We start from the raw sequence: 26,833 nt of genomic DNA on the forward strand, positions 1-26,833 counted from the left end.
TATCAAAGTGCTTTGCAGATACTAAGGGAGAGTAGTTTTGTGAAATGCTTGTATCAGTTATTTGTATCAGTCTGTATGTGCGCTCAAACATACTGGCTCAGGATATAAAAAGTATATAGTTCTTACTGTGGGCAAAATGTTAAAACGACACTGCTTTATGTGGCCTTCCTCGGAAGTGACATTTGAACTGAATCTGGAGCTACCAGGAAATGGGCACATAGAAGAGGAAGAGGGAGCCTGACAGTGCCAGGGTGTGGCTGTGCCCACCCAGCTCACAAACACTTGGCTCTTTGGCTACACCTCACTGTACACTCCCAGGCTTCAGGACTGCGCCTGTTTGTGCTCCTAAGAATTCAGTACGGTTCCGTTGCCCACTTCCAGGCCTGGCACCCAGCAGGGTCCAAATCAGTGGCAGCTAGGCTGCTTGCTCATCGCTGGGCTTGGGTCCCTGCCCGCCTGGGGCCTTGCTGGTGGTATGGGTTCAGTGGACACCTGCAAAGGCCTGTTGTTTCCCTCCACCCCAGAGGGCAGAATCTCACTTGCCTGGCCAGCGCAGGTTTGGGACAAAGACAAGGTCCCTGACTGTGAACGGCTCCCTGGAGGAGGTGGCCTTTCTGGCTGTGTTGAGACGAGGGCCCTGCAGACCCCACGGGCTCTTGAGACGAGCCTCCCCCCAACATCACCCCAGCGGCCCTTGAGGGGAGGTGAGCTCATCGAGGAGGGGGATGTCTCCAGACGGCCCGGGTGCTTGAGCTCACGGCGCGCCCCCGCCAGCCCCCCTCCCCCGCTCCTGGGCGATTTTACCAATTAAGGCTTTTTCGCCGGGCCGGGCCGGGCCGGGCGCAGGGCGGGCGCGGGGCGGGGGTGCGGCCAACAAGAAGGCGGGCAGCGGCAGCCCATTCGCGTAGAGGCGCGCGGCGCACAGCGGACGCCAGCGGAGCCCCGAGGCGCCGGGCGCGGGCGCGAAGGAAAGCCGGGCGCCACCCTGCGGTTGCGGGCCGCCCGCAGGGACAGCAGGTGAGGCCTCTGCCGCGGGGCTCCGCTCGGGATGGTCACCGCGCTGCTCGCGGACTGGGGTGGGGGTGGCGAAGGCGAGCGGAGGAACCCTGAGAACGCAGGCGCCGGCTGGCACCCAACACCAAGCCAAGTGCAGCTGAGGTGCGTGAGCGCTGTGGAGGCGCCCCCTGATCCTGGGAGTGCGTTACCCAGAGGTTGCCTTTCTTAGTGTACCCGCGAAGCTGTGTCTGTACCCAGGAGTGTGGGGGCCCAAGGCCGTGGGGGTCCCTGAGAAAGAGGGTATCGGAGCGTCTGGCAGGATATGGGCTCGTGTGGAGGGCCCTGAGCTGGTCACCACGTAACTGGGAAGGATGGCCCCAAGAGCAGGAAATAGTGTGGGCTGAAGGTGCGTGACCACATGGAAGGACACTTCGAAGCCAGTGTGCTCCCTGGGAGGGCAACAGCGGGTTATTCACTGGCACCAATCCTCAGGACACCAGCTGCCTTGGGCACAGGGGAGCTGGTTCTGGAACTGCTGCACTCCATGGGGGCCAGGGCAGGGCTTTAGCCAGGTACAGAAAGCAGAATCTTCTCAGAAAGGCCAGGTTCCTGGGTTGGGGGCCCTGGGCCCTGCCCTAGGTTGGCTCTGAGCTGGATGTTCACTGCCAGCCAGGATGTAAGCAGCAGTGTGCCCAGGTTCCCAGGTCCAAGAAAAGTAGCTGAAGTGGGCTGGCAGGCCCACCTGCACATGCTCCAGACTTAATGGTCAAAGTGGGAACTCAGGAAATGAGTGCTTTCACCTGCAGCACCTGGCAGCCGAAGCACCCCTGCGAGAGGGCCTGGCCAGGGGTCTGAGGGCCGGCGTTGGGGTGGGGGCGGGGTGTGTCTAATACCCAAGAATCTACTCCAAATAAGGGAAAATATGAAAGAGCTGGATTTAGGCTTCCAAAGATTGCCTCATCTGGGGGCTTTGGGATGGGGCGCCATCTGGTGGTGATACTATGTCCCCTAGGGACAAGAACCCTCTACACCCCTGTGCCTGTCTCCCCCAAATAGGGAAAGCCTAGGGCTGGAAGCCAGGACACCTAGCTTCTGTCTACTTTTCTAGTAGAGTTGACTGCTGATCAGTTTGATCAGTTACTCTGACTCAGTTTCCCTACTCTCTGAATGATCACACATATCCCAGTTGGATAGCACTTAGTGAAAAGAAAATCAATCCTTGATGCAATGCTGTCTTTGGGAACTTGATTTCCAGTGGGGCAAGGGGAACAGAAGGACAACTCAGCCTATCGGAAATGGTGCCAGGAAGGGAGGGGTCCCTCTGGGTTCCCCCTTCACAGCTCGCTCTCCCACCTCCACTCCAGTTCCCAAGACACTGTAGTATGGAGTTTTGTGCAGATATGGTTGAAAGTGGTCAGGAGAGGGGAGAGTACACAGGAGGTTGGCCTCAGATAGGAAAATGCCATTTGGAATCCCTACCACCACCACTGGTGAGGAAAACCAGTGGGGTGACAGGTAACCCCTAACTGAGCATGCTGGCGGGCAGGGAAGATGCCAGCTGTGACCAGGGTCCCACCGTGGGTAATGCAGACTTTAGTCATGCAAGAGTCAACCATATTTGGACATGACATGGTGGCTGAACCAGGGCCTCCTGTCGCACTTTAGCAGATAACTTAAGGCTATTCTGCAGCTCAAAGAATTAAGCAAGGAGGGACAGAGACCTAAAGAAGGGAACATCCTGGAAAGGGGAGGTACACAGGGCTGGGAGGAATAAGCACACACTGGGGATGAAGCCATAGGTAGGCTAGCTTCTCCTGACTGACAAAGGTGGCAGTGAGTGTCTCCAACAGGCCTCTCGCTGGTCTCCAGCTCCACACGGTAGTCTCCTCACTGTCTCCAGAGTTATGTACTAGAAAATTAATTTTGAGCAAATACTATAATTCCTCATTGTCCTGGGGACACAGTCCAGGCTCCTCAATAGGCCTTGGCAGCCTTCTGTGGTTTGCCCCCTCAGTCCTTGGATCCCCTGTCCCGGTGGGTGTGCTGCACTGCCACGGCACTGAAGCCCGCTCAGAGCCTGCCAAGCCTTATTGGAAGCCCTGAGCAGGCCACTCTGGGTCTGGAAGGGCCCCCTGCTCCCCTGCTTGGCCACCTCCTGGGTCACACTGGGCTCAGGAGCCATTCAGGCAGGAGAGCAAACCACCAGTGCCCCAGGTGGGCAGCAACCCCAGGTAGACACTAGGCTGTCTGTGCACACATCACACAGTGCCCTCTGCCAGCGCCCATTGGCACGCCTGGCCCCTTCCAAGACCGCTTGCTCCTAGAGTGCTGGCAGCCTCCTGGCCCAGTGCCCCATTTCCTCCAGGGTGGAGCAGAGAGGGAGGGAAGCGGTGAGGGCCTATCGTCGCAGGTGCAGAGACCAGAGCGTTGCAGAGCGGAATGACTGGCCTAGGGCAGAGGGTCTGTGGGGCAGTGTAGGGTCCTAGCTCTGTGTAGCAGCACCTGGCCCAGGACCCGTGCTCCCCAAGAGCTCACCCTTAGGCCTCTTCACCCTGCTTCCAGGGCACTGGACAGGGTGCGGCTGAGGGTGCCGGAAGTGGGAGGGAGCGGGGTCAGGGTTGGGCTGGGGGTGGGTGGCTGGAAGGGCGGAGCCCACATGACTCAGGGAGGGCTTGCCGCGCTACCCCCAACAGGGGCCATGGGGTAGGAAAGTCCCTTGTATGGCATGCTCGCTGGAGACAAGTGGTCCAGGGCCAGACGCTGCTCAGCCTTTCTGCGCTGCAGCATTTCCTGCAGTGCTGGATTGAGGCTATGGGCCTTGAGTACATCCTTGCCCCCATTTGGGGTCCAACGATACCTCCTTGGAGCAGGGGGGGTGGCCCGGCTCAAAATGGCCCGGGCGGGGGGCTTTGGGGGGGCATTCCAAAGGGCGAGGCGTGGTGGGGTGGGCTGACTCTGAAGCCCCACCCATCGACCACGCCCCGTTGTGGGCCCGCCCCCGCCCCGCCCCCGCCCGCATTTAAAGGGCTCGCTCTCTCCACAGCGCAACCTCGGCTTTCTGCATCTCCTCTTGCTCGCTGGAGTGCCTGCGACTTTAATTAAAGGGCCGTCCCCTCGCCTTGGCTGCAGCACCGCCCCTCGGCTCCTCGCGCCTCAAAATGAGTAGCTCCCACTCCCGAGCGGGCCAGAGCGCAGCGGGCGCGGCTCCGGGTGGCGGTACCGACGCGCGAGACGCCGAGATGCCGGCCACCGAGAAGGACCTGGCGGAGGATGCGCCATGGAAGAAGATCCAGCAGAACACTTTCACGCGCTGGTGCAACGAGCACCTCAAATGCGTGAGCAAGCGTATCGCCAACCTGCAGACGGACCTGAGTGATGGGCTGCGGCTTATCGCACTGCTCGAGGTGCTCAGCCAGAAGAAGATGCACCGCAAGCACAATCAAAGGCCCACGTTCCGCCAGATGCAGCTCGAGAATGTATCGGTGGCGCTCGAGTTCCTGGACCGCGAGAGCATCAAGCTCGTGTCCATCGGTGAGGGCGCATGCAGCCCCGTGGCACCGGGAGGGCGAGGGCGGGGGCTCCGCGCGTCTTCCCATCTCCCCTGGCTAGACCCTCCCAGCTACCCCCACCCCCCAGAGTCGCTGTGCTTTTCGGGGTAGGGGGTGGGCCCGGCCGCCCAGCTCCACGCAGGCCTCGAGAACAAAGGCGCGCTGGCAGGCCGGCCAGGCTGCTGTGCGGACCGCTACGCGCGCCCCCGCCTGCTGCGCCCCGGCTGGCCCGCGCCCAGGCTGAGCTCACATCCTCTGCAGGCCGCGCCCCCGCTACTTCGATTGCTGTGGGATAGGGCCTGGAGGGTGGGCACTGGCCAGGCTCTGGCCCTGCGCCCAGCACCCCATCCCTGTGCAGGGGGACGTCCTCTACAGCAGTTTGCAGAGGTCCTTCTGGCTTTCAGGTGCCCCTGTGATTCCTAAACAAGGGAGTTGGAGCTTGTGGGTTCCATTGTTTAAGGCTTTCGGCTTTTTCTGGCCCTGGAAGATGCCCACCCCCCTGGAGATGGCTCCAACCCTCTGTGTAGATTTCCCCCAGGGAACTTAGGAGGCCAGAGAAGAGCATGGCTAGCAAAACAGCACCTGAGATGAATCTGGGTGTCAGCCAGTGAGTGGAGCTAGGTTATAGGCTACTGAGACACTGAGTTACTGTTGATCTTGGGCCAAACTCTTGCTTCCATGTAGGACTTGCTTTTCTGCCTCTACAGTGCAGGAGTTGGTTGGGAGGTACTCCAGCATATGCTGGGCTCACTGCCAGCCCAGTGTCCGTTCACTGGACTGGTGATGCTGGCATTGACCTTGGCCTACTGCAGCATCCCTGGTTCTCAAGATGGAACCCGCTCAGGGACAGGCACCAGAACTGGTGACTTGGGAATGTACAACAGAGAGAGAAGGGGCCTTTCAGTTGTCCCCCTGGCCCTGGCATGGTCCATGCTGAGCCTGGGAAAAGTGAGAGACCAAGATTCAGGTGCCTCCAACCACTCAGAGGGCAGGTCTTAAGGGCCTCACCTCTTTTCTTTGGAATGCCTGTGGAGGCTGAGGCCCACCCCCCAGTCCCAGCCCCTGTCTAGCCAAGCTGAGTCATCTCTGAGCCTTGGGTGGGGGGGCAACCGGATGTGGGGAGGCGGGCCACACCCCAGCTGTCTGGGGGGGTCTCCTCCTCCCTCCTCCCTTCTCTTTTGAGCTGGCTGGAGCAGGCCTAGTTCCCAGAGCTTTGCCATATAAGGCAAAAAAATGTTGGAAAGCAGCAGTGATTAGGGGAGGGAGGGGGCAGGCTGGCCCAGGGACTGGGGAAAGGGGGTGGGATGGGGCGGAGCCATCCAACCAGCCAGTCTTCCCAACCCTGCGGGGTCCTTCCCTCTCTCTTTTGTGAGGGGGATGGGGAGGGCCTAGGCCTGCCTCCTATGGACCAGGGGGCAGGCCCAGTCCGACCCACCGGGGCTGATGAGCTTGGCCTTGTGTGTCCCCTCGGGGGTCACAACAAGCCTCAGGACCCCTTAGGGCTCTTTTGCTGGATTCAGGACCGTGGGGATGGGGGTCGAGTGGGAAGCCATGGCTGGTCCTCTGCCCTTAGTCTCTTCTGAACCTTCTAGTCACCCCTACCCTGAAGCCCCCTCTTCCACCTTCCCACCATTTGGGGACAGTGCAAGGCAGTGGTGCAGGACCCTGAACAACCCCAGTCCAGGGACAGAGAGGCCACCCTGCTTTAAGTGGTTCAGCTGGTCCTCAAGGTGCTCTCCACTGGATTCAGAGGCCACCTGCCATTGATCACCCTTTTGGTGGCATCCATTCCCTTCTCCCTACCCCCAAGTTAACTCACTAGACAAGTATTTTCTCTTGATTGGGGGTAGGGTGAAGACACAGCAGGGATTTCAAAGACAAGCTCTAAGTAAGCTTGACCTTTTTCTGAGCCCCGCTCCCAGCCCCCCACCCCTTGAGGCTAAGACCCAGAAGGGCCTTGGGTGGGGCCCTGAGCCTAGAGGGGTTCCTATGGCGACGGGGTGCAGGGTGCCCGCCCTAACCACTTCCCTTGTGGTTAGCTTGGTGGCCACCCGCCCGAAGCCCAGCGGCCCGTTAGGTGGCAAGGAAGGCAGGCAACAGCCGGTTGGGCTCTGCTGAGGCAGCGGGACTCGGACCCCGCCCGTGGCCTCTGCCACCCCAGTTCTCAGGCTGGGCCCTGGGTGCCAACCCAGCCTCAGTGACTCTGCCCTCCTCCTGGGGCTGGGTGAAGGGGGCCCCCCGGAATGTGTCCTGCTGGTCATCCTGGCTGGTAGGTCATCTTGCTGGGTGCCACTGAGTCAGGGCCATTCAGCCCAACTGGTGGTTCCGTTAGACTCCTAGCCCCTCCCCTGTGCCAGGACTGCTGTCTGATTCCCAGCTGAGCTCTGTGGAGGGTGGGAGGACACCCTCCACTCAAAGGGTACTTGCCCAACACCTCCACTTCCCTTGTCTCATACTACCCACCCTGGGGCAGCAGTTGTATTTCTCAACTGCCCCACCCACCGGCCTTCCTCTTCCTCTTCCTCAGCCCCAGCCCCGCCCCGCCCCTTCCAGCACCAGGTCAGAGGCCTGGCATACAGGCCCACTGCGGCTGGGCTGTTCCTCCTGCCTGTTCCCCGGAGACCCCTGGAGATGGGCAATGGACCCCTGCTTGGGCTGCTGCAAAGCACTCACCCTGCTCACCCCAGAGGCCTCCCCTGGCCCTGTCTGCAGCCTGTAGTTGTCCTCAGTCGTCCTTCTGGTGCCCCAGGGCTTCTGGCAACACCCCCTCATTGAGCTGTACTGTCAGCCTATGTTTATAGGTGTCTCATCTCCCCGCAGGAGTCTCCACCTGTGAAATGACCTAGACCCCCTAGGGGTCCTGGGCAGAAAGGGTCCGCCCTACCCCACCGGGGGTCTCTCCCTCCCTGGGGTCCCCTGTGCTGCCACACTCCCCATCACCTGGGAGTCACCTGACACCCTGTGTGTCCACATGTGTATGTGCACACAGACACTTGCGTCAGCCCCCTGCTGCCCAACACTGCCACTCTTCTTCCTCACAGACAGCAAGGCCATTGTGGATGGGAACCTGAAGCTGATCTTGGGCCTCATCTGGACCCTGATTCTGCACTACTCCATTTCCATGCCCATGTGGGATGAGGAGGAGGATGAAGAAGCCAAGAAGCAAACGCCCAAGCAGAGGCTCCTGGGCTGGATCCAGAACAAGCTGCCGCAGCTGCCCATCACCAACTTTAGTCGAGACTGGCAGAGTGGCAGGGCCCTGGGTGCCCTTGTTGATAGCTGTGCCCCGGGTGAGGAGTGTGGGAGTAGAGGGCAAGGGGCTGGGGCTGGGGCTGTCTGTGAGTAAGACTGGATACGGCCTGCAAGGGTGTCCAGTGGTTCCCCATACTCAGCCTTCCTTGTACCGCAGGCCTGTGTCCTGACTGGGACTCCTGGGACGCCAGCAAGCCTGTGAACAATGCACGGGAGGCCATGCAGCAGGCCGATGACTGGCTGGGCATCCCTCAGGTACAACTCTGTCTGGGTGCCCAGGGCTGCCAGGGGCCATACTCCCAAGTGCAGAGAGGTGTGTCACATCCCAGGAACCTGAGGCCTGGAGGCCAAATGGCTCCTGTCTTCTGCCTGTGACAGGTGATCACCCCCGAGGAGATCGTGGACCCCAATGTGGATGAACACTCCGTCATGACCTACCTGTCCCAGTTCCCCAAGGCCAAGCTGAAGCCAGGAGCTCCCCTGAGGCCCAAACTGAACCCAAAGAAAGCCCGAGCCTACGGGCCAGGTGAGGGAGCCAGGCCTGTGCACTGACCTCCGTGCAGGACAGTGTCCTTTCTAAACTTGGAGGTCCCTGGGAGCCTTCAGACACATGAGAGCTGGGTTATCAAATGCCCCCTAAGGGTCAGGGTTGGTCAAAACTGGCCACTGGTGACTAGCCGTCTGCCCAAGGTGCAGCATGTTCAGGAAGGAAGGACCCAGTCAGGGTGTCACGCAGAGGCAGGGGCCCAGGCAGTCCCATGTGGGCGTTCCAGAAAACAGGCTCTGGCTTGTCTCACAGCAAAACTGCAGCTGGGGCCCAAGGCTGGGCCCTGTGCACCAGAGTTCATGCTGAACTGAATCGCCCAGTTCCGCACGTTTCTCGCAGGTACAGCAAGAAGGAGGGATGCTGAGCCCTCAGAAGGCAATGCTGCTGAAGGGTGACAGGGTGGAAGGGTAAGGCAGCGGCCCTTTCGGGCAGCCCATGCCTTTCTCATTTTCTCTTGGCAGGCATCGAGCCCACAGGCAATATGGTGAAGAAGCGGGCGGAGTTTACTGTGGAGACCAGAAGTGCTGGCCAGGGAGAGGTGCTGGTATACGTGGAGGACCCTGCTGGGCACCAGGAGGAGGTAGGACCGTGTGCTGGCAGGGAAGAGCGCTGTGATGCCTCCGTTTGGAGGGGCCACTCCTAGCAAATGCTCATGGGCTCCTTCCTACCGCAGGCAAAAGTGACTGCCAATAACGACAAGAACCGTACCTTCTCTGTCTGGTATGTCCCCGAGGTGACGGGGACTCACAAGGTGAGCCCTCAGCCCATGGGGAGGCTGGTGGCAGGGACAGTGGCCGCATGGCCCCAACCCCACTCTCACAGTCTGCCTTTCCCGGACACAGGTCACTGTGCTCTTTGCCGGCCAGCATATTGCCAAGAGCCCCTTTGAAGTGTATGTGGACAAGTCCCAGGGCGATGCCAGCAAAGTGACTGCCCAGGGCCCTGGCCTGGAGCCCAGCGGCAACATTGCCAACAAGACCACCTACTTTGAGATCTTTACAGCAGGTAAGGAGACGCTGCTAAGGCAGTCAGGTCTGGGGGGAGGGCGGGGAGAGTCCCAGGGGCCTGGGAGCGGCCTGGAGGCTCCGGGAGCTAATCTGGTGCTTTGTGGCAGGAGCTGGCTCGGGTGAGGTGGAGGTCATGATCCAAGACCCTGCAGGACAGAAGGGCACTGTAGAGCCTCAGCTGGAGGCCAGGGGTGACAGCACGTATCGCTGCAGCTACCAGCCCACCATGGAGGGTGTCCACACAGTGCACGTCACCTTCGCTGGTGTGCCCATCCCTCGAAGCCCCTACACTGTTACTGTTGGCCAAGGTAGGCGGTCCTGGCAGCCCTCCCCCTCTCCCTTGCTGGGACCTCCCATGGGAGGGTCAGCCAGACGGTCCCACTCCAGCCCTCTCCACCCTGGCACCCTGGGTCTCTGTGCTTCCACTGTCCGGGTGAGCTCTGTTTCGTCCCCTGCTGGGGCCCTTCTTCTTGCTTCTCTCGCCCTCTCCATCTCTCTCTCTCTCTTCACGCTTTCACCTTCGGAAGAACTTGCTCCAGCTGTCTAGAAACCTGCTGCTCTCTGCTCTGCCCACAGGGTCCACGGTACTTGAATCTGTCTTCCCCTGGGAGGGGAGGGCTGGGAAGGGGTGGAGGATGGTGTGGAGCAGTTGGGAGGAGGCCCATCCCATCCTGCTCCGGGCCACTGATCCTGGGGGCATGGTCCCTTTCCGTTTTTTTTTTTCTTGCATGTCCCTCACTATCCTCTGGGGCCAAGGTCTGAGGGCCCCCACCCCCATCCTGATGGCCCAGCCCTGTGGGAAACTAGGGAGGGATTGACCAATGCCAGCTCCCAGTAGCTTAGTGGACCCTCTGCCCATAGCATGTAACCCGGGTGCCTGTCGTGCTGTTGGCCGGGGCCTCCAGCCCAAGGGCGTGCGGGTGAAGGAGACTGCTGACTTCAAGGTGTACACGAAGGGCGCAGGCAGCGGGGAGCTGAAGGTTATTGTGAAGGGTCCAAGTAAGTTGGCCTGCATCTAAGGTGGGCAGTGGCAGCCTTGGGGCTGTTGCTGGGCAGGCCTGAGGCCCTCCTTTGTCTCTGGCAGAGGGTGAGGAGCGCGTGAAACAGAAGGACCTGGGGGATGGTGTTTATGGCTTCGAGTACTACCCGATGGTTCCCGGGACGTACACTGTCACGATCACGTGGGGCGGCCAGAACATCGGGCGCAGGTGAGGCCCCGCCAGAGTGCCTGTGTGGCACAACCGCCTCTCTGCTCTGGATGGTAGCCCTCCAGGGCAGTGTCCCTCAATACCCCTCTATGTGGCTTTTTCTCTGCAGTCCCTTCGAGGTGAAGGTGGGCACCGAGTGTGGCAATCAGAAGGTGCGGGCCTGGGGTCCTGGGCTAGAGGGTGGCGTCGTTGGCAAGTCAGCGGACTTCGTAGTGGAGGCTATTGGGGATGACGTAGGCACCCTCGGTAAGTTGGAGGCTACAGTGTGGGCGCCTGGGGACAGGGGTAGCCAAGCAACACCCCACCTCCATGCCAAGCTCCAAGGCACTGACAGGGTTGGTGGCTATTGTCAGGCTTCTCGGTGGAGGGCCCATCACAGGCCAAGATTGAATGTGATGACAAGGGCGATGGCTCCTGCGATGTGCGCTACTGGCCCCAGGAGGCTGGCGAGTATGCTGTGCATGTGCTGTGCAACAGTGAGGACATCCGCCTCAGCCCCTTCATGGCTGACATCCGGGAGGCCCCGCAGGACTTCCACCCAGACAGGGTAAAGGGCACGTGCTGTTGGCCTTGGTCTTGGCCTCCTCCTACCTCTGCTTGGGGGCTGGGCTGGTATCTCCAGCAGTGTGTTCTTGCCACTCTGTATCCTTGGTGGCCTGTATTTGGTCCCCTGAGATCTGGGTGGCCTCTCGTCAGGTGAAGGCACGTGGCCCTGGATTGGAGAAGACAGGTGTGGCCGTCAATAAGCCAGCAGAGTTCACGGTGGATGCTAAGCATGGCGGGAAGGCCCCTCTCCGGGTGCAAGTGCAGGTGGGGTGCTCACCCATGGCGTGAAGTGGGGGGTGGGCAGATGCCTAGATCTGGGCGCTCAGCAGTTGGCCACCTACTTTCCAGGACAACGAAGGCTGCCCCGTGGAGGCATCAGTCAAGGACAATGGCAATGGCACTTACAGCTGCTCCTACGTGCCCAGGAAGCCCGTGAAGCACACAGCCATGGTGTCCTGGGGAGGCGTTAGCATCCCGAACAGCCCCTTCCGGGTGAGCAGCCCCCCGGCAGGCCTTGAACAGTACTTTAGCACATCTCCCTAGGGCGCCTGTTCTGTTTTTATCTAGCTCTGTTACACAAAAACGTGAATCTTCTGCAGCTCACCCATTCCAAGTGTACAGCTCGATAGTTTTGAGTCCAACAGTTGAAGTTCGGTCATTTTCATCATCCCAAAGAGTAACTCCTTTACCCTCAATATCCCCCTCCCCGAGCCCTAAGTAAAACCACTAGTCTGCTTTCTGGCTGTGGGCTTGCCTGTTCTAGGTATTTGCTAGAGATGGAATCATGCAGTACCTGGCCTTTTGTGTCTGGCTGCTTTCACTCACCGCAATGTTTTCATTATGGTTCCGTATGGTAGCATGAATTGGTGCTTCCTGCCTTCTCATGGCTGAATGATATAGTCCACTGTATGGATTACACCACATTTTATCCCATTATTTGTTGATGGTCTTTTGGTATTTTTTGATGTTTTAGCTATTGTGGCTAGTGCCGCTATGAACATTTGAGTACAAGTGTGCAGACAAGTGATCTCATTTCTCTGGGTAGACAGATACCTGAGAGTGAAGTGGCTGCGTCATGTGGTCACTTTATGGTTAACCATTTGAGGAACCACCAGACCACTTCCTAACGTGGCTGCACCATTTTGCGTGTCAGCCAGCAGTGGATGAAGGAGCCCCTGCCTCTCCAGGCTGGTCATGTCCTTGCACTTACCCCTGTCCTGCGCAGGTGAATGTGGGAGCCGGCAGCCACCCAAACAAGGTCAAGGTGTACGGCCCAGGGGTGGCCAAGACAGGGCTCAAGGCTCATGAGCCCACCTACTTCACTGTGGACTGCACGGAGGCTGGCCAGGGTAAGGCCCTGCCTCAGGTGGATGGGCAAGTGGGTGAGGCGTTCATATGAGGTCCCAGCCTCCGCTCCCTCCCCCGCTGCAGGTGATGTCAGCATCGGCATCAAGTGTGCCCCTGGTGTGGTGGGCCCCACTGAGGCCGACATCGACTTTGACATCATTCGCAACGACAATGACACCTTCACGGTCAAGTACACACCCCGTGGAGCTGGCAGCTATACCATCATGGTCCTCTTTGCTGACCAGGTAGGTGTTGCTGCTTCCCACCCCTAACACTGCTGGGTGTTGGGGTGCCGCTCTCCTCTTAGTCCTCCCTTCCCACTCACGGCAGGCCACACCTACCAGCCCCATCCGGGTCAAGGTGGAGCCCTCCCATGATGCCAGCAAGGTGAAGGCCGAGGGCCCTGGTCTCAGCCGCACTGGTAAGGATGACCACCCTCTGGAGACGTTGGGGATCTCAAGGGAGATTGGGGCAAGATACCCCTACACGGTCACCTTGTCTCCTCAGGTGTCGAGCTTGGCAAGCCCACCCACTTCACGGTCAATGCTAAAGCAGCCGGCAAAGGCAAGCTGGATGTCCAGTTCTCAGGGCTGGCCAAGGGGGATGCGGTGCGTGACGTGGACATCATTGACCACCATGATAATACCTACACAGTCAAGTACACTCCTGTACAGCAGGTAGCTACCTTAACCGCCTGCAGCTGCGCCCCTTCGCTACACCCACTAAGCCCATGGGCCTCCTTGAGCGCTGGCCTGGGCGGTTTGTTCCAGGAGGCTTCCTGCCCACTCTCCTTTCTCACACCTGAGAGACAGCGGGCGTGGAAGGCCAGGGGTGGAAGAGGAGAGCCAGTGCTTCTCTGACCACCCTCCCATGCCCGAATGGGAAGCCGGGGAGACCAGGGCCGTGACCTGTGACTCTGCCCTTCTGCACCCCTCCTAGGGCCCGGTGGGCGTCAGCGTCACTTACGGAGGGGATCCTATCCCTAAGAGCCCCTTCTCAGTAGGGGTGTCTCCAAGCTTGGACCTCAGCAAGATCAAGGTGTCCGGCCTGGGAGAGAGTAAGTAGGTGGGGCCCTCGTCACAGTCACTGAGGATGCCCCGGGGGCTGCCTGGGCTAAGCGCCACACTTCTTTCCCTCCTTTTGTCATCTCAACAGAGGTGGACGTTGGCAAAGACCAGGAGTTCACGGTCAAGTCAAAGGGTGCTGGTGGCCAAGGCAAAGTGGCATCCAAGATCCTGGGCCCCTCGGGTGCCTCCGTCCCCTGCAAGGTGGAGCCAGGCCTGGGGGCTGACAACAGCGTCGTGCGCTTTGTGCCCCGCGAGGAAGGGTCCTATGAGGTTGAGGTGACCTACGATGGTGTGCCTGTGCCTGGCAGCCCCTTTCCTCTGGAAGCGGTGCCCCCCACAAAGCCTAGTAAGGTAATTGAGGTATGGGGGCCACCTGTCTTACAGATACACCCTCACCTTTTATTGTTTTTGTCCTTATGAACCATGGCCTTGCCCAGGCCTTCTTTTGCCCCTGTCTTGTGGGGGAGGGAAGCCAGAGTAAGAAGAGGTAGATGGAAGTGGGGGTCTGGGTCAAGGGCCAGGGAGGTGGTGTGGTTTCAGCTCCTGACCTGCCCTTCTTCCCTCAGGTGAAGGCGTTTGGGCCGGGGCTGCAGGGAGGCAGTGCAGGCTCCCCTGCCCGCTTCACCATTGACACCAAGGGCGCTGGCACAGGCGGCTTGGGCCTGACAGTGGAAGGCCCCTGTGAGGCCCAGCTCGAGTGCCTGGATAATGGGGATGGCACGTGCTCTGTGTCCTATGTGCCTACCGAGCCCGGGGACTACAACATTAACATCCTCTTCGCTGACACTCACATCCCTGGTTCCCCATTCAAGGCCCACGTGGTTCCCTGCTTTGACCCATCCAAGGTCAAGTGCTCAGGCCCTGGGCTGGAACGGGCCACCGCAGGTGAGGCAGGCCAGTTCCATGTGGACTGCTCAAGTGCAGGCAGTGCAGAGCTAACCATCGAGATCCGCTCTGAGGCAGGGCTGCCGGCTGAGGTGCATATACAAGACCACGGCGACGGCACACATACCATCACCTACATCCCCCTTTGCCCCGGGGCCTACACCGTCACCATCAAATATGGTGGCCAGCCTGTGCCAAACTTCCCCAGCAAGCTGCAGGTGGAGCCTGCAGTAGACACCTCGGGTGTCCAGTGCTATGGGCCTGGGATCGAGGGCCAAGGTGAGAGGCTCCACTGTGAGACAAGGGGGGTGGGGGCAACTAGGGCCCCCAGAGCCCCTGGAGCCCCATGCCGCCTCCTCATTGCCCCCCTGCAGGTGTCTTCCGAGAGGCCACCACTGAGTTCAGTGTGGATGCCCGGGCTCTGACAAAAACTGGAGGGCCACATGTCAAGGCTCGCGTGGCCAATCCGTCTGGCAACCTGACTGAGACCTATGTGCAGGACTGTGGTGATGGCACGTACAAAGTGGAGTACACGCCTTACGAGGAGGGTATGTGCTGGGGCTCCTGAGGGACGTGGGACATGGCTGGGCAGCCTGGGCTCCGTCTTACCTGGCCCGCCATCCTCCAGGACTCCACTCTGTGGACGTGACCTACGATGGCAGCCCTGTGCCCAGCAGCCCCTTCCAGGTGCCTGTGACGGAGGGCTGTGACCCCTCCCGAGTGCGTGTCCACGGACCAGGCATCCAAAGTGGCACCACCAACAAGCCCAACAAGTTTACTGTAGAGACCAGGTGAGCAAGCACCCAGGAGGCAGGGGCCGCAGTGGGCCTTGAAGCCCCAGGAATAACTGACTCTCTGTTTGGACCAGGGGAGCTGGCACAGGGGGGCTAGGCCTGGCTGTAGAGGGCCCCTCTGAGGCCAAGATGTCCTGCATGGATAACAAGGATGGCAGCTGCTCAGTTGAGTACATCCCCTATGAGGCTGGCACCTATAGCCTTAATGTCACCTACGGCGGCCACCAAGTGCCAGGTAAGGAGGCAGGTCATCTGGGGCTGGACTGGGACCATGTGCTTGCCTTCCACTCTGTCTCACATAGAATCCATCCCTCTGTCCCTTGCCCAGGGAGCCCTTTCAAGGTCCCTGTGCATGATGTAACAGACGCGACCAAGGTCAAGTGCTCTGGGCCTGGCCTGAGCCCAGGCATGGTCCGTGCCAACCTCCCTCAGTCCTTCCAGGTAGACACAAGCAAGGCCGGTGTGGCCCCGCTACAGGTCAAAGTGCAAGGACCCAAAGGTGAGTGTCCACACACCTAGGAGTGGGGGGTTGAGAGGGTGCAGTCCTCTTTGAGGGGCAGGGGAAGGAGAGCGGAGGCCCAGCATGCAGAGACTGGAGCGGGTGTGCAGGAAGTTGATAGAGGAGCCTCGTGCGATGGGACCAGGAGGAGCTAGAACAGACAGGACCTGGACACTGAGCAGATGGTGGCAGCAAGGAGAGAGGGCCAGGGTCCAAGATGGCACTCAGATTAGTTTCTGGTGTCACAAAAGCTCAAGACCATTCCTGGAAAGGCAGATGAGTGCAAAGTGAGGTCCAGGCCTAGAGCTGGGGCTGAGTGCAGGATTGAGCCCCGGCCATCCAGTATGGGGGGCCTGAGGCTCTGTTTTTGGGACTGGGGCCAGGCCTGGTGGAACCGGTGGATGTAGTGGACAACGCCGATGGCACCCAGACTGTCAACTATGTGCCCAGCCGTGAGGGGTCCTACAGCATCTCTGTGCTGTATGGGGAAGAGGAGGTGCCCCGCAGGTAAGAGGCAGCTTACTGCTGGGGTGGAGGGCAGAAGGCTGGGCACCAAGAGCCTTCCCGTACCACTCACAACATGCTGGCCCAACAAACAGCCCCTTCAAGGTCAAGGTGCTCCCTACACACGACGCCAGCAAGGTGAAGGCCAGTGGCCCTGGGCTCAACACCACCGGCGTGCCTGCCAGCCTGCCTGTGGAGTTCACCATTGACGCAAAGGACGCAGGGGAAGGCCTGCTAGCTGTCCAGATCACGGTGAGCTGGCTGCCTGGGCTGCTTCCTGGCCCTGTTGGACAGCCATTCCAGGCACCGGGAAGGCGAGGGAAGAGAGGAGCTCAGACTGGAACCGTGTGCAGTACAGGGCATGCAGCTGGGGCAGTACAGGTGTCCCTTGGGAGTCATGGCAACCAGGCAGATCTCCGGCATCTAGGATGACGATGATAGGCACAGGTTCCCCCATCAACATGCTAGCTAACTCCTGACTTTGAGCACATGACCAAAACCAAAGCTCTTAGTTCCTCAGCTTGCCCACTTAGAATATTCTCATGGGCCAGGTATAGGTATTAGGACGTTGAGGTCTTCCAGGGTTGTCCTAGTGCTGGGGCAGGCCCTGGGGCAGAGGATGGGAGCTGAGAGGTACTCGTAGGGATAAAGCAGAATGAGTGCCAAGCTCCCTGGCCCTGCCTGTTGTCAAGCGGAAGTAGGGGGCATTGAGCATTTTGGGACTTCACAAGTAAAGGATAGTGCTGGATGCAAGTAGCTGTTTTGGGCCGTGGCAGGTGAGTAACTTGGAGGCTGTCCCTGCAGCAGCAGCACTTGACACTTGCTCCTTTGAGAGAGCCTGAGGTCATTCTGGGCGTGGGTAGGCTCAGGCCAACCACCTCCCTCCCCCGTGCTCTGCCACACAGGACCCTGAAGGCAAGCCCAAGAAGACACATATTCAAGATAACCATGACGGCACGTACACGGTGGCCTATGTACCAGATGTGACAGGCCGCTACACCATCCTTATCAAGTATGGCGGTGATGAGATCCCCTTCTCCCCGTACCGTGTCCGTGCCGTGCCCACGGGGGATGCCAGCAAGTGCACGGTCACAGGTGAGCCAGCCCGCCATCGGCCACGGCTGTCAGCACGGGGCTTGGGTGTGCCTGTGTGCAAGGGCTCGCTGCTTGGGGCAGCGTGTGGGAGTGGGGGCCGCCCCCTTGAGTGACTCACCTGACCTTTCTCCTTGCTCTCTGCCCTCTCACCTCAGTGTCAATCGGAGGTCACGGGCTAGGTAAGCTGCTTGCCGGGGCCACTCCCAATGCCCCTCCTGCCCAGAGGGCAGCTTCCTTTCCTCTTCCATGCTGATTCCCAGGACAGTTCCAGCTGCAGCTCTTGGCAGGGACAGAGTGGGGGGGCTGGAGGGTTAGGGCCCAGGGAGGCCTCCGGAGCTGAGCATGAGCGCTCCGGCCCTTCCCCTCTCTGGGCCTCTGTTTCCCCGTCTGAGAAGTTGGGTTGCAGCTGAGAGCTTTGGGGTGAGGTGCATCCTGAGAGGCACCCCACTGGGGCTCTGGGGTCTGGGGATCTTGGCACCCCAGGAAAACCCTGGAGACAGGCAGTGGGCCCTTCTTGCCTTCTCCTTCCATGTCAAGGGCTCCTGCATTGGCTAAGGGGCAAAGGGTCTCCCCGCAACAGTCGGGAAATCCCAGCCCTGGCCAGATCCACAGACCCTCATCCCCACCTCCCAGGGGCCTCTGCGTCCCGGGCCGGGGGAGGTGCAGCCTGCATGAGCGGGTGGGGCTAGCTGGTAGCGCAGTAGCACCAGCGTCAACTGCTTGGGCGGCCAGCATGGCGGGGCCTGGCCCAGCCTCAGAGCCCCAAAGTGCACTAAGTGGCCCACCCGCTCTCCCTGCCTTCTTCCCTACCCCATTCCCCCAGCAGTGACGTTATTCAGAGGGTCCCCAACCAGGCATGGAGGTTCCCCTACTCTGGCGTGGCAGGGGAGAGCCAGCCCCAGCCAGGGACACCAATAAGAGGCAGCAACTATTTAGGAGGCTCTGAAGGCTGCAGGCCTGGAGCTTGGGCAAAGCAGCCAGCATGAGAGTTAGGGTAGCTAGGATGTTGCGGCCCGGGCTCATCTGCCGTAGAGAGCACGCCCTGGGATCTGAGATGATAGGCATGTATGCCTAGGGCAGGGGACAAGGCCTTTGGGACCAGAGGCAGGGTCAAGCCTTGATTGAGGGAGTGGTCTCAGTTTACCTGGCCACTGTGTGCAGAACAGAGGCAGAGAGCCCAGTGAGGGGGCTGAAGTCCCTTTTAGACGAGCCAGAAGGGCAGCTTGAGCCAGGCTTGTGGCAGTCGGACTTGAGGCGGGTGCCAAGTTGGGGGCATACTTTGAGGATCGGACAGCCAAGACCTGATGATGGACTGGGTGGGAGAGGTGGGACTCGAGGGCAACTGTGAGGTCGAGGTCCAAACCACTAGCTAGATGGTGGGTTCAGGTTCCCAGCCGGGGAGAACAGCTGTGAGTGGGTATGAGGTGAGGTCTCCCAGGGCAGTGGGCAGCAGGTGGCCAGGTCTAGAGCTCAGGAGAGCTGGGGAAGGCCAGCATGGAGCCTGAGGGCAGCAGGAGCCCTCGGCCATCGGGGAGCTCAGTGGCAGGCTGGCTGGGGAGCCCCTCGAACATAGCCCTGGAGCAGGTGCCGTGCTCCTGGCGGCTTCCCTGGCAGGAGCTAGCCTACCTCTTACTTCAAGACCTCACAGCCTACAACCCCCTGAGCCTCCACGGCTGAGCCCAGGTCTTAACGTCACTGTCCCTCCCCTTTCCTCAGGCACTCTGGGGCCCTGGAGGCTGCTCAGCTGCTCTGCCCTTGCAACCTAGAGGCGGTGGCTGTGGCTTGGGCCTCCTGTCCCCCTTCCCTCCGGGTGCTGCCACTGCCTGTGCGCTGTGCTGCTAGGGTGCTAACCCCGCTGCCTCCCTGCTTCCCTGCTCCCAGCTCCCTGCCTGCTCCAGGCCATGCCCGGCCACCCCTCACCATGAGCCTTCGGTTGAGCAAGCATTCTCAGTTGTCAGGAAACTCAAGTTTCCCCTTCAGGCCTGGGGTGGGGGAGGCAAATATCACATTTTCCCCACACTGCAGCAGGACTCCGCCTCACCGCGTCCGCACACAGCTCTGGGGGCCAGGGCCAGGCCACAGGGGCAAAGGCAGCTGTTGGGCCCAGCCAGAGCACTGGCTTGGTCAGCATAGTCCACGGTACCAACTGAGGCTGAGTTGGCAGGCGAGGTGGCCACAAACGCTTGTGCCCTGATGGCAGCAGCGGCCTCATGGGCCTCCAGGCCGGCCCTTCCTCCCAAGTACCTGGGTGCCACCCATTGGGCCTTTCCCACATGGGGGCTACACCCCCAAAACAGGACTCCCTGGCTTGAGGTGGCTCAAGGGAACCTTTCCTGCCTTCTGAGAAACTACTCACCGTCCCAGCTTGGGGGGCAGGGGCGGAAGGTCTGGCTGTGCTTGGTGGTGGCAGTAAAAGGCCTGGGCGGGCAGCAAGCAGATAGGAGTGGCCTGAGTGCCAAGCTCATGCACTGGCTCCCCCTTTGGGGACCTGCCCTGCCCCACTAGGTGCTGGCATCGGCCCCACCATCCAGATTGGGGAGGAAACGGTGATCACTGTGGACACCAAGGCCGCAGGCAAAGGCAAGGTTACCTGCACTGTGTGCACACCCGATGGCTCCGAGGTGGACGTGGACGTGGTAGAGAATGAGGATGGCACCTTTGACATCTTCTACACGGCCCCCCAGCCGGGCAAATATGTCATCTGTGTGCGATTTGGCGGTGAACATGTGCCCAACAGCCCCTTCCAAGTGACGGTTAGAATGGGCAGGGGATGACGGGTCTGGGCGGGACCTGTTCTGTCTCTCGGGGGTTCCTCTGTAATGGATGACAGTCTCCAGCTCTTGTGTGTTGTTCTGCAGGCTCTGGCTGGGGACCAGCCCACGGCACAGCCTCCACTGCGGCCTCAGCAGCTGGCCCCACCATACACCTACGCGCAGGGTGGCCAGCAGACCTGGGTATGGCCTGGCCTGCCTCCTTCCGGCTTGCCTAGCTCTGGGGGACGTGTGGGGGCTGGCCAGCTGGGTGTCCCATGAGGCCCCATTCTGACACATGTGAGGAGGGACCCCAAATTCTTCTGCTTGGGACTCCCTCAGCTCTACCAGTTCCCTTACTTGGGCCCTCTGTCTCCATTGCAGGCCCCGGAGAGACCCATGGTGGGCGTCAATGGGCTGGATATGACCAGCTTAAGGCCCTTCGACCTTGTCATCCCCTTCACCATCAAGAAGGGCGAGATCACTGGTGAGTGGGAGCAGGAAGGGGCTTGGGGAGCCACAGAGGCCAGGGTATGCCAATGGGCTGCCCTGACCCCGGCCACGTTGCCCTACAGGGGAGGTGCGGATGCCCTCAGGCAAGGTGGCGCAGCCAGCCATCACCGACAACAAGGATGGCACTGTGACTGTGCGCTACGCACCCAGCGAAGCTGGCCTGCACGAAATGGATATCCGTTATGACAACATGCACATCCCAGGTGTGTCCCCACTGTATGCCGCCACCGCCTCACAGAGGCCTCGGGCTGGGGGAGGACTTGGAGGCAACACAAGGTCCCCGTTCCACACGGTCCCTCTTCCTCCCTCAGGAAGCCCCCTGCAGTTCTACGTGGATTACATCAACTGTGGCCATGTCACCGCCTATGGGCCTGGCCTCACCCACGGAGTAGTGAACAAGCCCGCCGTCTTCACAGTCAACACCAAGGATGCAGGAGAGGGTGAGTGGCAGCTCTAGTCTTGATCTTCTGTGTGCCGTGGGATGTCCTCATCCTATGGACAGCTGGACGCAGGAGAGACGCTCCCGAATGGGGCTCCCTGCTCTCCCGCTGTGGCCTCTGCTTGCCTGTTGGGGCTCTTCCTCATCGGTACAGTGTCCCTGGGTACAGTTCCCACCCTCATCCACGACTCTCTCCAGGGGGCTTGTCCCTGGCCATTGAGGGCCCATCCAAAGCAGAAATCAGCTGCACCGACAATCAGGATGGGACGTGTAGCGTCTCCTACCTGCCCGTGCTGCCTGGCGACTACAGCATCCTAGTGAAGTACAACGAGCAGCACATCCCAGGCAGCCCCTTCACCGCCAGGGTCACAGGTGGGTGCCACCAGGAACAGTGACAGAACACAGGCGGCAGGGTAGGTGCAGTCTCTCTGTTCGTGGACACTCAGTGACTGTCCTCTGCCAGGCGACGACTCTATGCGCATGTCCCACCTGAAGGTGGGCTCTGCTGCTGACATCCCCATCAATATCTCGGAGACGGACCTCAGCCTGCTGACAGCAACTGTGGTGCCACCCTCAGGCCGGGAAGAGCCCTGCCTGCTGAAGCGGCTGCGCAATGGCCATGTGGGTAAGAGGCCGAGGGGTAGGGCCTTCCGGAAGGGAGGAAGGATGGGGTGGGGGGGCACGTCTTTCTATGGCCGACATCCCCACTCTGTGCCCAGGGATCTCCTTCGTGCCTAAGGAGACAGGGGAGCACCTAGTGCATGTGAAGAAGAGCGGCCAGCATGTGGCCAGCAGCCCCATCCCAGTGATGATCAGCCAGTCGGAGATCGGGGATGCCAGCCGGGTGCGAGTGTCAGGCCAGGGCCTCCACGAAGGCCACACCTTTGAGCCTGCAGAGTTTATCATTGACACCCGTGATGCTGGTAAGTGGTGGTGGCCTGCCAGCCAAGGTGAGACCCCTGTGCTTGGCTTCCTGGCTCAGGGATGTCTCTCCTACAGGCTATGGCGGGCTCAGCTTATCCATTGAGGGTCCCAGCAAGGTAGACATCAACACGGAGGACCTGGAGGACGGCACGTGCAGGGTCACCTACTGCCCCACGGAGCCTGGAAATTACATCATTAACATTAAGTTCGCTGACCAGCACGTGCCTGGTGAGTGCAGCACACACGCATCTCTCCCGTGGCCAAGTGACCTTCTTTATCGTATTCCAGGGCCGGCATGTAACCTGTGTGGGATATGGGCTGTGCTTTCTTCCTGCAGGCAGCCCCTTCTCTGTGAAGGTGACAGGCGAGGGCCGGGTGAAAGAGAGTATCACGCGCAGGCGACGGGCCCCTTCAGTGGCCAATGTTGGCAGTCATTGTGACCTCAGCCTAAAGATCCCTGGTAGGAGCTATAGGGGGCCAGGGAGGGGTCCTGGGGGGGTCCTGGGGGTCCCAGGCAGAAGGGGACCCTGGAGCTCCTGCTCACCACACTCTCCTCCACCCCCAGAAATTAGCATCCAGGACATGACAGCCCAGGTGACCAGCCCATCAGGCAAGACTCATGAAGCCGAGATTGTGGAAGGGGAGAACCATACGTACTGCATCCGCTTCGTGCCTGCTGAGATGGGCATGCACACAGTCAGCGTCAAGTACAAAGGCCAGCACGTGCCTGGGAGCCCCTTCCAGTTCACTGTGGGTCCCCTCGGGGAAGGGGGAGCCCACAAGGTCCGTGCCGGGGGCCCTGGCCTGGAGAGGGCTGAAGCTGGAGTGCCAGGTAGGCCTGCTTTCTGCCAGGTCCTTGCTCTCCTGGGCAGGGCGGGGGTTGAGGAAGATCAGCTGTGCTTGGAGCGGGCTGAGGCCAGGGGTTACGGCCCTCCATGAGGACGCACTGCTTTCCCACAGCTGAATTCAGCATTTGGACCAGGGAAGCTGGCGCTGGCGGCCTGGCCATTGCTGTCGAAGGCCCCAGCAAGGCTGAGATCTCCTTTGAGGACCGCAAGGATGGCTCCTGTGGCGTGGCCTATGTGGTCCAGGAGCCAGGTACGGAGGGCCTGGCTGGGGTCAGGGGAGGCGATGCCTTGGTGAGGGGTGTTGGTCTGGGTCTACACAGACAGCCCTGCTCAGCTCCCACCCTCCACCTTGACCCAGGGCCACCCAGGCTGTTTTGTTTGTGGGGAGGCTGGAGGCTAGAACACTGAAAGTGGGGGCCTCCCAGCACGCCTTCTGTGTTCCTGCCCAGGTGACTACGAGGTCTCAGTCAAGTTCAACGAGGAACACATCCCCGACAGCCCCTTCGTGGTGCCCGTGGCTTCTCCGTCTGGCGACGCCCGCCGCCTTACTGTTTCTAGTCTTCAGGTGAGGCACCGAGAGAAACCGCCCACCTGGGGCTCCTGGGCCCGGCCAGACCAGAGCCGCTGCATAGAGCAGGCTTCGGCCCCGTGTCGAGTGACCCGCCCAGCCCAGCTCAGGGCTCCGGGCCTCTGCTCTGGCCGGGTGCAGCCCACGCTTGGGGTTGGCAGGAAGCACCCCTGCCCACCGTGTGGAGTTTTTCTCGTGTCTCAGGTCTAAAGGCTTTGAACAGAAGCCCGTGCCCCTTGAGCACCAGGGCTGAGGTTTAAAGAGGGACAGCCGGCAAGGGCTGAGTGCTGGCCACAGGGTGGGGCTGCCCTCCCTTCACGTTGCCCAGATGTGTGATTGCAGAGCGCGTGGGTCTGGGGGCGGTGGCGTGTGCCTGTAGCTTGCTGCCCCTCAAGAATCAATGGCTCTCCCTCTTTAAACCAAGTTGGACGCCAGATGGGTAAGTGCAACCCTGTGGGCCTCCTGCTTCTGGGGCCCTGCCCTCCCTCACCCCGGCCGCCCTGTCTAACCACGTCTGCTGTGCTTCCAGGAGTCAGGGCTAAAGGTCAACCAGCCAGCCTCTTTTGCAGTCAGCCTGAATGGCGCCAAGGGGGCGATCGATGCCAAGGTGCACAGCCCCTCTGGAGCCCTGGAAGAGTGCTATGTCACAGAGATCGACCAAGGTGAGGCTCTGTCCCTGCCCGGCCACCCCGCCATCTGCCCTGGCCCTGCTGGGAGCAGCAGGCCTGCCCGGCTGGCTAGAAGCAGGCTGAGAGTACGAAAGGAAGGTACAGATTCTGTAAGCAGCCGAGATAGGGCCCACATAACTGGGCTCCCTCAGCCAGGCAACCCTGCCACTGCTTGTGACTCATGCCCTTGGGAATCTGGCTCAGCAGCCACGACTACTAGAAAGAAGACAGTCTTCTGCAGGCAGCATGATGCAGTCTCCCGAAGGAGAGACCTCCACTCCAGCCGAGAGGCTGCCTGGCCCTGTAGCCAGGGCACGGCACTTACAAACAGTCCTGGGGCAACCCAGGGTGGGAAAGGGTGAGAGTTACTGCTGGGCAAAGTCGGACTAGTGTCATGGCCTAGTCCTGCTCCTTCCCAGCTGTGGGACCTCGAGCACGTTCCTGCCTGCCTCTGAGCCCTGGTTACATGCAGTAACTAGGAGTACGGCACTCATGGTAACCTTTCTGAAGAGGCAGTGTCTTGGTTGTAAAAGATTTCAGTCCACATGAGTCTCGAAAGGCTGCTCGGCCATCTGAAGCTTCACCCCTCAGGTTTTAAGAGATCTGTGCTGTGGGGTGTGAGTGCCCAGCGCGGTCCATGGAAGAAACTGAGTGAGCTGCATGGACCTGCTCGATTCATACTGGTGGGCAAGGGAAGCTCCTCACAGATGCCACTTGGTCAGTTTTAGAGGAAGGATCCCCGGTCCACAGCATGCCCTTCTGCTCCTCAGATAAGTATGCCGTGCGTTTCATCCCACGGGAGAATGGCGTCTACCTGATCGATGTCAAGTTTAATGGCACCCACATCCCTGGAAGCCCCTTCAAGATCCGAGTTGGGGAGCCTGGGCATGGAGGGGACCCAGGCCTGGTATCTGCCTATGGAGCTGGCCTGGAAGGTGGCGTCACAGGTAGGTCAGCAGGTGCAGCTTTCATTAAGTGGACACAGCTGCTAGCTAAGGTCTCAGTGACAACAGGAGGCCCACGGGAGTGGGCCTTCTCTGGGGTGGGATTGGGGACTGGAGTAGGAAATGGGCCAGACCAGCTCTGTGTGACCTCCTGTGCCCCTAGGGAGCCCGGCTGAGTTTATCGTGAACACAAGCAATGCGGGCGCTGGTGCCCTGTCGGTAACCATCGACGGGCCCTCCAAGGTGAAGATGGATTGCCAAGAGTGCCCTGAGGGTTACCGCGTCACCTACACCCCCATGGTACCTGGCAGCTACCTCATCTCCATCAAATATGGTGGCCCCTACCACATCGGGGGCAGCCCCTTCAAGGCCAAAGTGACAGGTGAGCCTTGTACCAACACTGCTGCTGCGCACCCCAGTGCCCAGCGCTCCGGCTACCTCAGCCCCACCTGCTCTGCCCCGCAGGTCCCCGTCTTGTCAGCAACCACAGCCTCCATGAGACATCATCGGTATTTGTGGACTCCTTGACCAAGACTGCCAGTGTCCCGCAGCATGGCACCCCGGGCTCAGGTCCCACTGATGCCAGCAAGGTGCTGGCCAAGGGCCTGGGGCTGAGCAAGGCCTACGTGGGCCAGAAGAGCAGCTTCACAGTGGACTGCAGCAAAGCAGGTGGGTGCCTGGAACGCAGGAAGGGGCGCTGAGGGGTTGGGAATGCCTTTGGGGGTATGGCTGTCACTTACAGAGCCACTTCCCGTCCGGGCCTCCCTACGCTGTCCTCTACCCTTCAGGAAAGTACCTTGAAGGAGCTGGACTTTCCTGTGCTGGCTTGGGGTGGGGGCAGGGGTGCTCGTAGCTCTTCAGAATGAATGGGCTGTCACCCTGGAACAGGCAAGAGGGGCAGGGGAGGATACAGGACAGGAGGAGGGGGTCAGCGTAGTTACAGCTAAAAACAGGGGATGTGGAACCTGGCGCTGAGGCCCCTTCCCTCCTCCCCTGCCAGGCAACAACATGCTGCTAGTTGGGGTACATGGCCCCCGGACGCCCTGCGAGGAGATCCTGGTGAAGCATGTGGGCAGCCGGCTCTACAGTGTCTCCTACCTGCTCAAGGACAAGGGGGAGTACACACTGGTTGTCAAGTGGGGCGATGAGCATATCCCAGGCAGTCCCTACCGTGTCCTAGTGCCCTGAGCTCTATGCCCGTGCCAGTGGCGACTCCCAGGACCAGAAGTCCCCCAGCCCCCAACCCCCCCTCCCAAGCAGCCCCCCTCCTCTCCTCAGCCCTGGAGCCCCGGCCAGCCCTGGCCGCCCTGTCACTGCAGCCACCCCTGCCCTGCGCTCACCTGCCTCCACTTGGGCAAAGGAGAGAGGCGAGCAGAGGGAGCCATTGGCGGCTCCACCTGTCTTCTTTGGTTGTGGGAGGGGTGACGGGTGGGGAGGCCTGTGCACGACCACCTGCTAGTTCTCTTCCCTAGCCAAGAAGAATAAAGTTCAGCTTTCATTCTCCTGAGAGTGGCTCTAGCTTTTTTGCGAGGGTACCGACAGGGTAGGCAGAAGTATGCGCCCAGGCCACAGGCTGCTGGATCTCCAGGCCTGCCCCCGCCCACTGCTCTGGCACCTAGGCGCTCCAGCTGACCCCCACCCCTGACCTCAGGAGGCCCCATCTGCACTCACCTCCTCTGCCTCCCTGGGTTCAGATCAATGCAGGGCGAAGGGTGTGTAGCACCACCAGCACAGGTAAACTAGTCCCAGTCCACACCAGGAATAGACGTTATCCCAGGGAGAGGCCAAGCCATGACCAGGCTGCAGGATGCAAAATGCTGGGCAGGAATACCAGATAGTCAGGCTTGAAATCCCAGCGGGACCTGGCCATCTCCTAAACATCTT

At 60.4% G+C, this 26,833-nt stretch overlaps 1 protein-coding gene across 2 annotated transcripts; it reads left to right on the forward strand.

Moving 5' to 3' along the window:
* Nucleotides 1-908: 908 nt before the first annotated feature.
* FLNA (filamin A) lies at nt 909-26,421 on the forward strand. Of its 2 annotated transcripts, XM_054578166.1 has the most exons (48): nt 909-1,017; nt 4,040-4,527; nt 7,586-7,834; nt 7,954-8,051; nt 8,175-8,322; nt 8,805-8,923; nt 9,017-9,094; nt 9,186-9,348; nt 9,458-9,658; nt 10,212-10,349; nt 10,435-10,558; nt 10,668-10,804; nt 10,912-11,105; nt 11,255-11,368; nt 11,453-11,596; nt 12,330-12,453; nt 12,536-12,696; nt 12,782-12,872; nt 12,959-13,128; nt 13,391-13,508; nt 13,607-13,869; nt 14,085-14,682; nt 14,778-14,951; nt 15,032-15,194; nt 15,272-15,432; nt 15,526-15,696; nt 16,080-16,203; nt 16,296-16,452; nt 17,106-17,295; nt 17,451-17,474; nt 19,801-20,048; nt 20,154-20,249; nt 20,430-20,532; nt 20,621-20,761; nt 20,870-20,998; nt 21,196-21,369; nt 21,461-21,622; nt 21,717-21,920; nt 21,997-22,149; nt 22,259-22,381; nt 22,487-22,753; nt 22,882-23,019; nt 23,219-23,334; nt 23,867-23,999; nt 24,776-24,952; nt 25,113-25,331; nt 25,415-25,618; nt 25,950-26,421. In XM_054578166.1, the coding sequence occupies exons 2-48, from the start codon at nt 4,155-4,157 to the stop codon at nt 26,135-26,137; spliced, it is 7,944 nt and encodes a 2,647-aa protein (XP_054434141.1). In that variant the 5' UTR covers nt 909-1,017; nt 4,040-4,154; the 3' UTR covers nt 26,138-26,421. The 2 variants fall into 2 exon arrangements, with proteins under 2 accessions (XP_054434141.1, XP_054434142.1); XM_054578167.1 differs by lacking the exon at nt 17,451-17,474.
* The last annotated feature ends 412 nt before the right edge of the window (nt 26,422-26,833 follow it).

This window comes from Pteronotus mesoamericanus, unplaced genomic scaffold, assembly GCF_021234165.1.
Source record: "Pteronotus mesoamericanus isolate MK-2021 breed Mesoamerican mustached bat unplaced genomic scaffold, CSHL_Meso_final contig_493, whole genome shotgun sequence".
Taxonomy (NCBI): Eukaryota; Metazoa; Chordata; class Mammalia; order Chiroptera; family Mormoopidae; genus Pteronotus; species Pteronotus mesoamericanus.

Coding starts and splice junctions, on each gene's coding strand:
- FLNA (XM_054578166.1), top strand. CDS start 4,155: ATGAGTAGCTCCCACTCCCGAGCGGGCCAGAGCGCAGCGGGCGCGGCT. Junction 8,323..8,804: donor AGCCCGAGCCTACGGGCCAG/GTGAGGGAGCCA, acceptor TTCTCTTGGCAG/GCATCGAGCCCACAGGCAAT. Junction 20,999..21,195: donor CACCAAGGATGCAGGAGAGG/GTGAGTGGCAGC, acceptor GACTCTCTCCAG/GGGGCTTGTCCCTGGCCATT.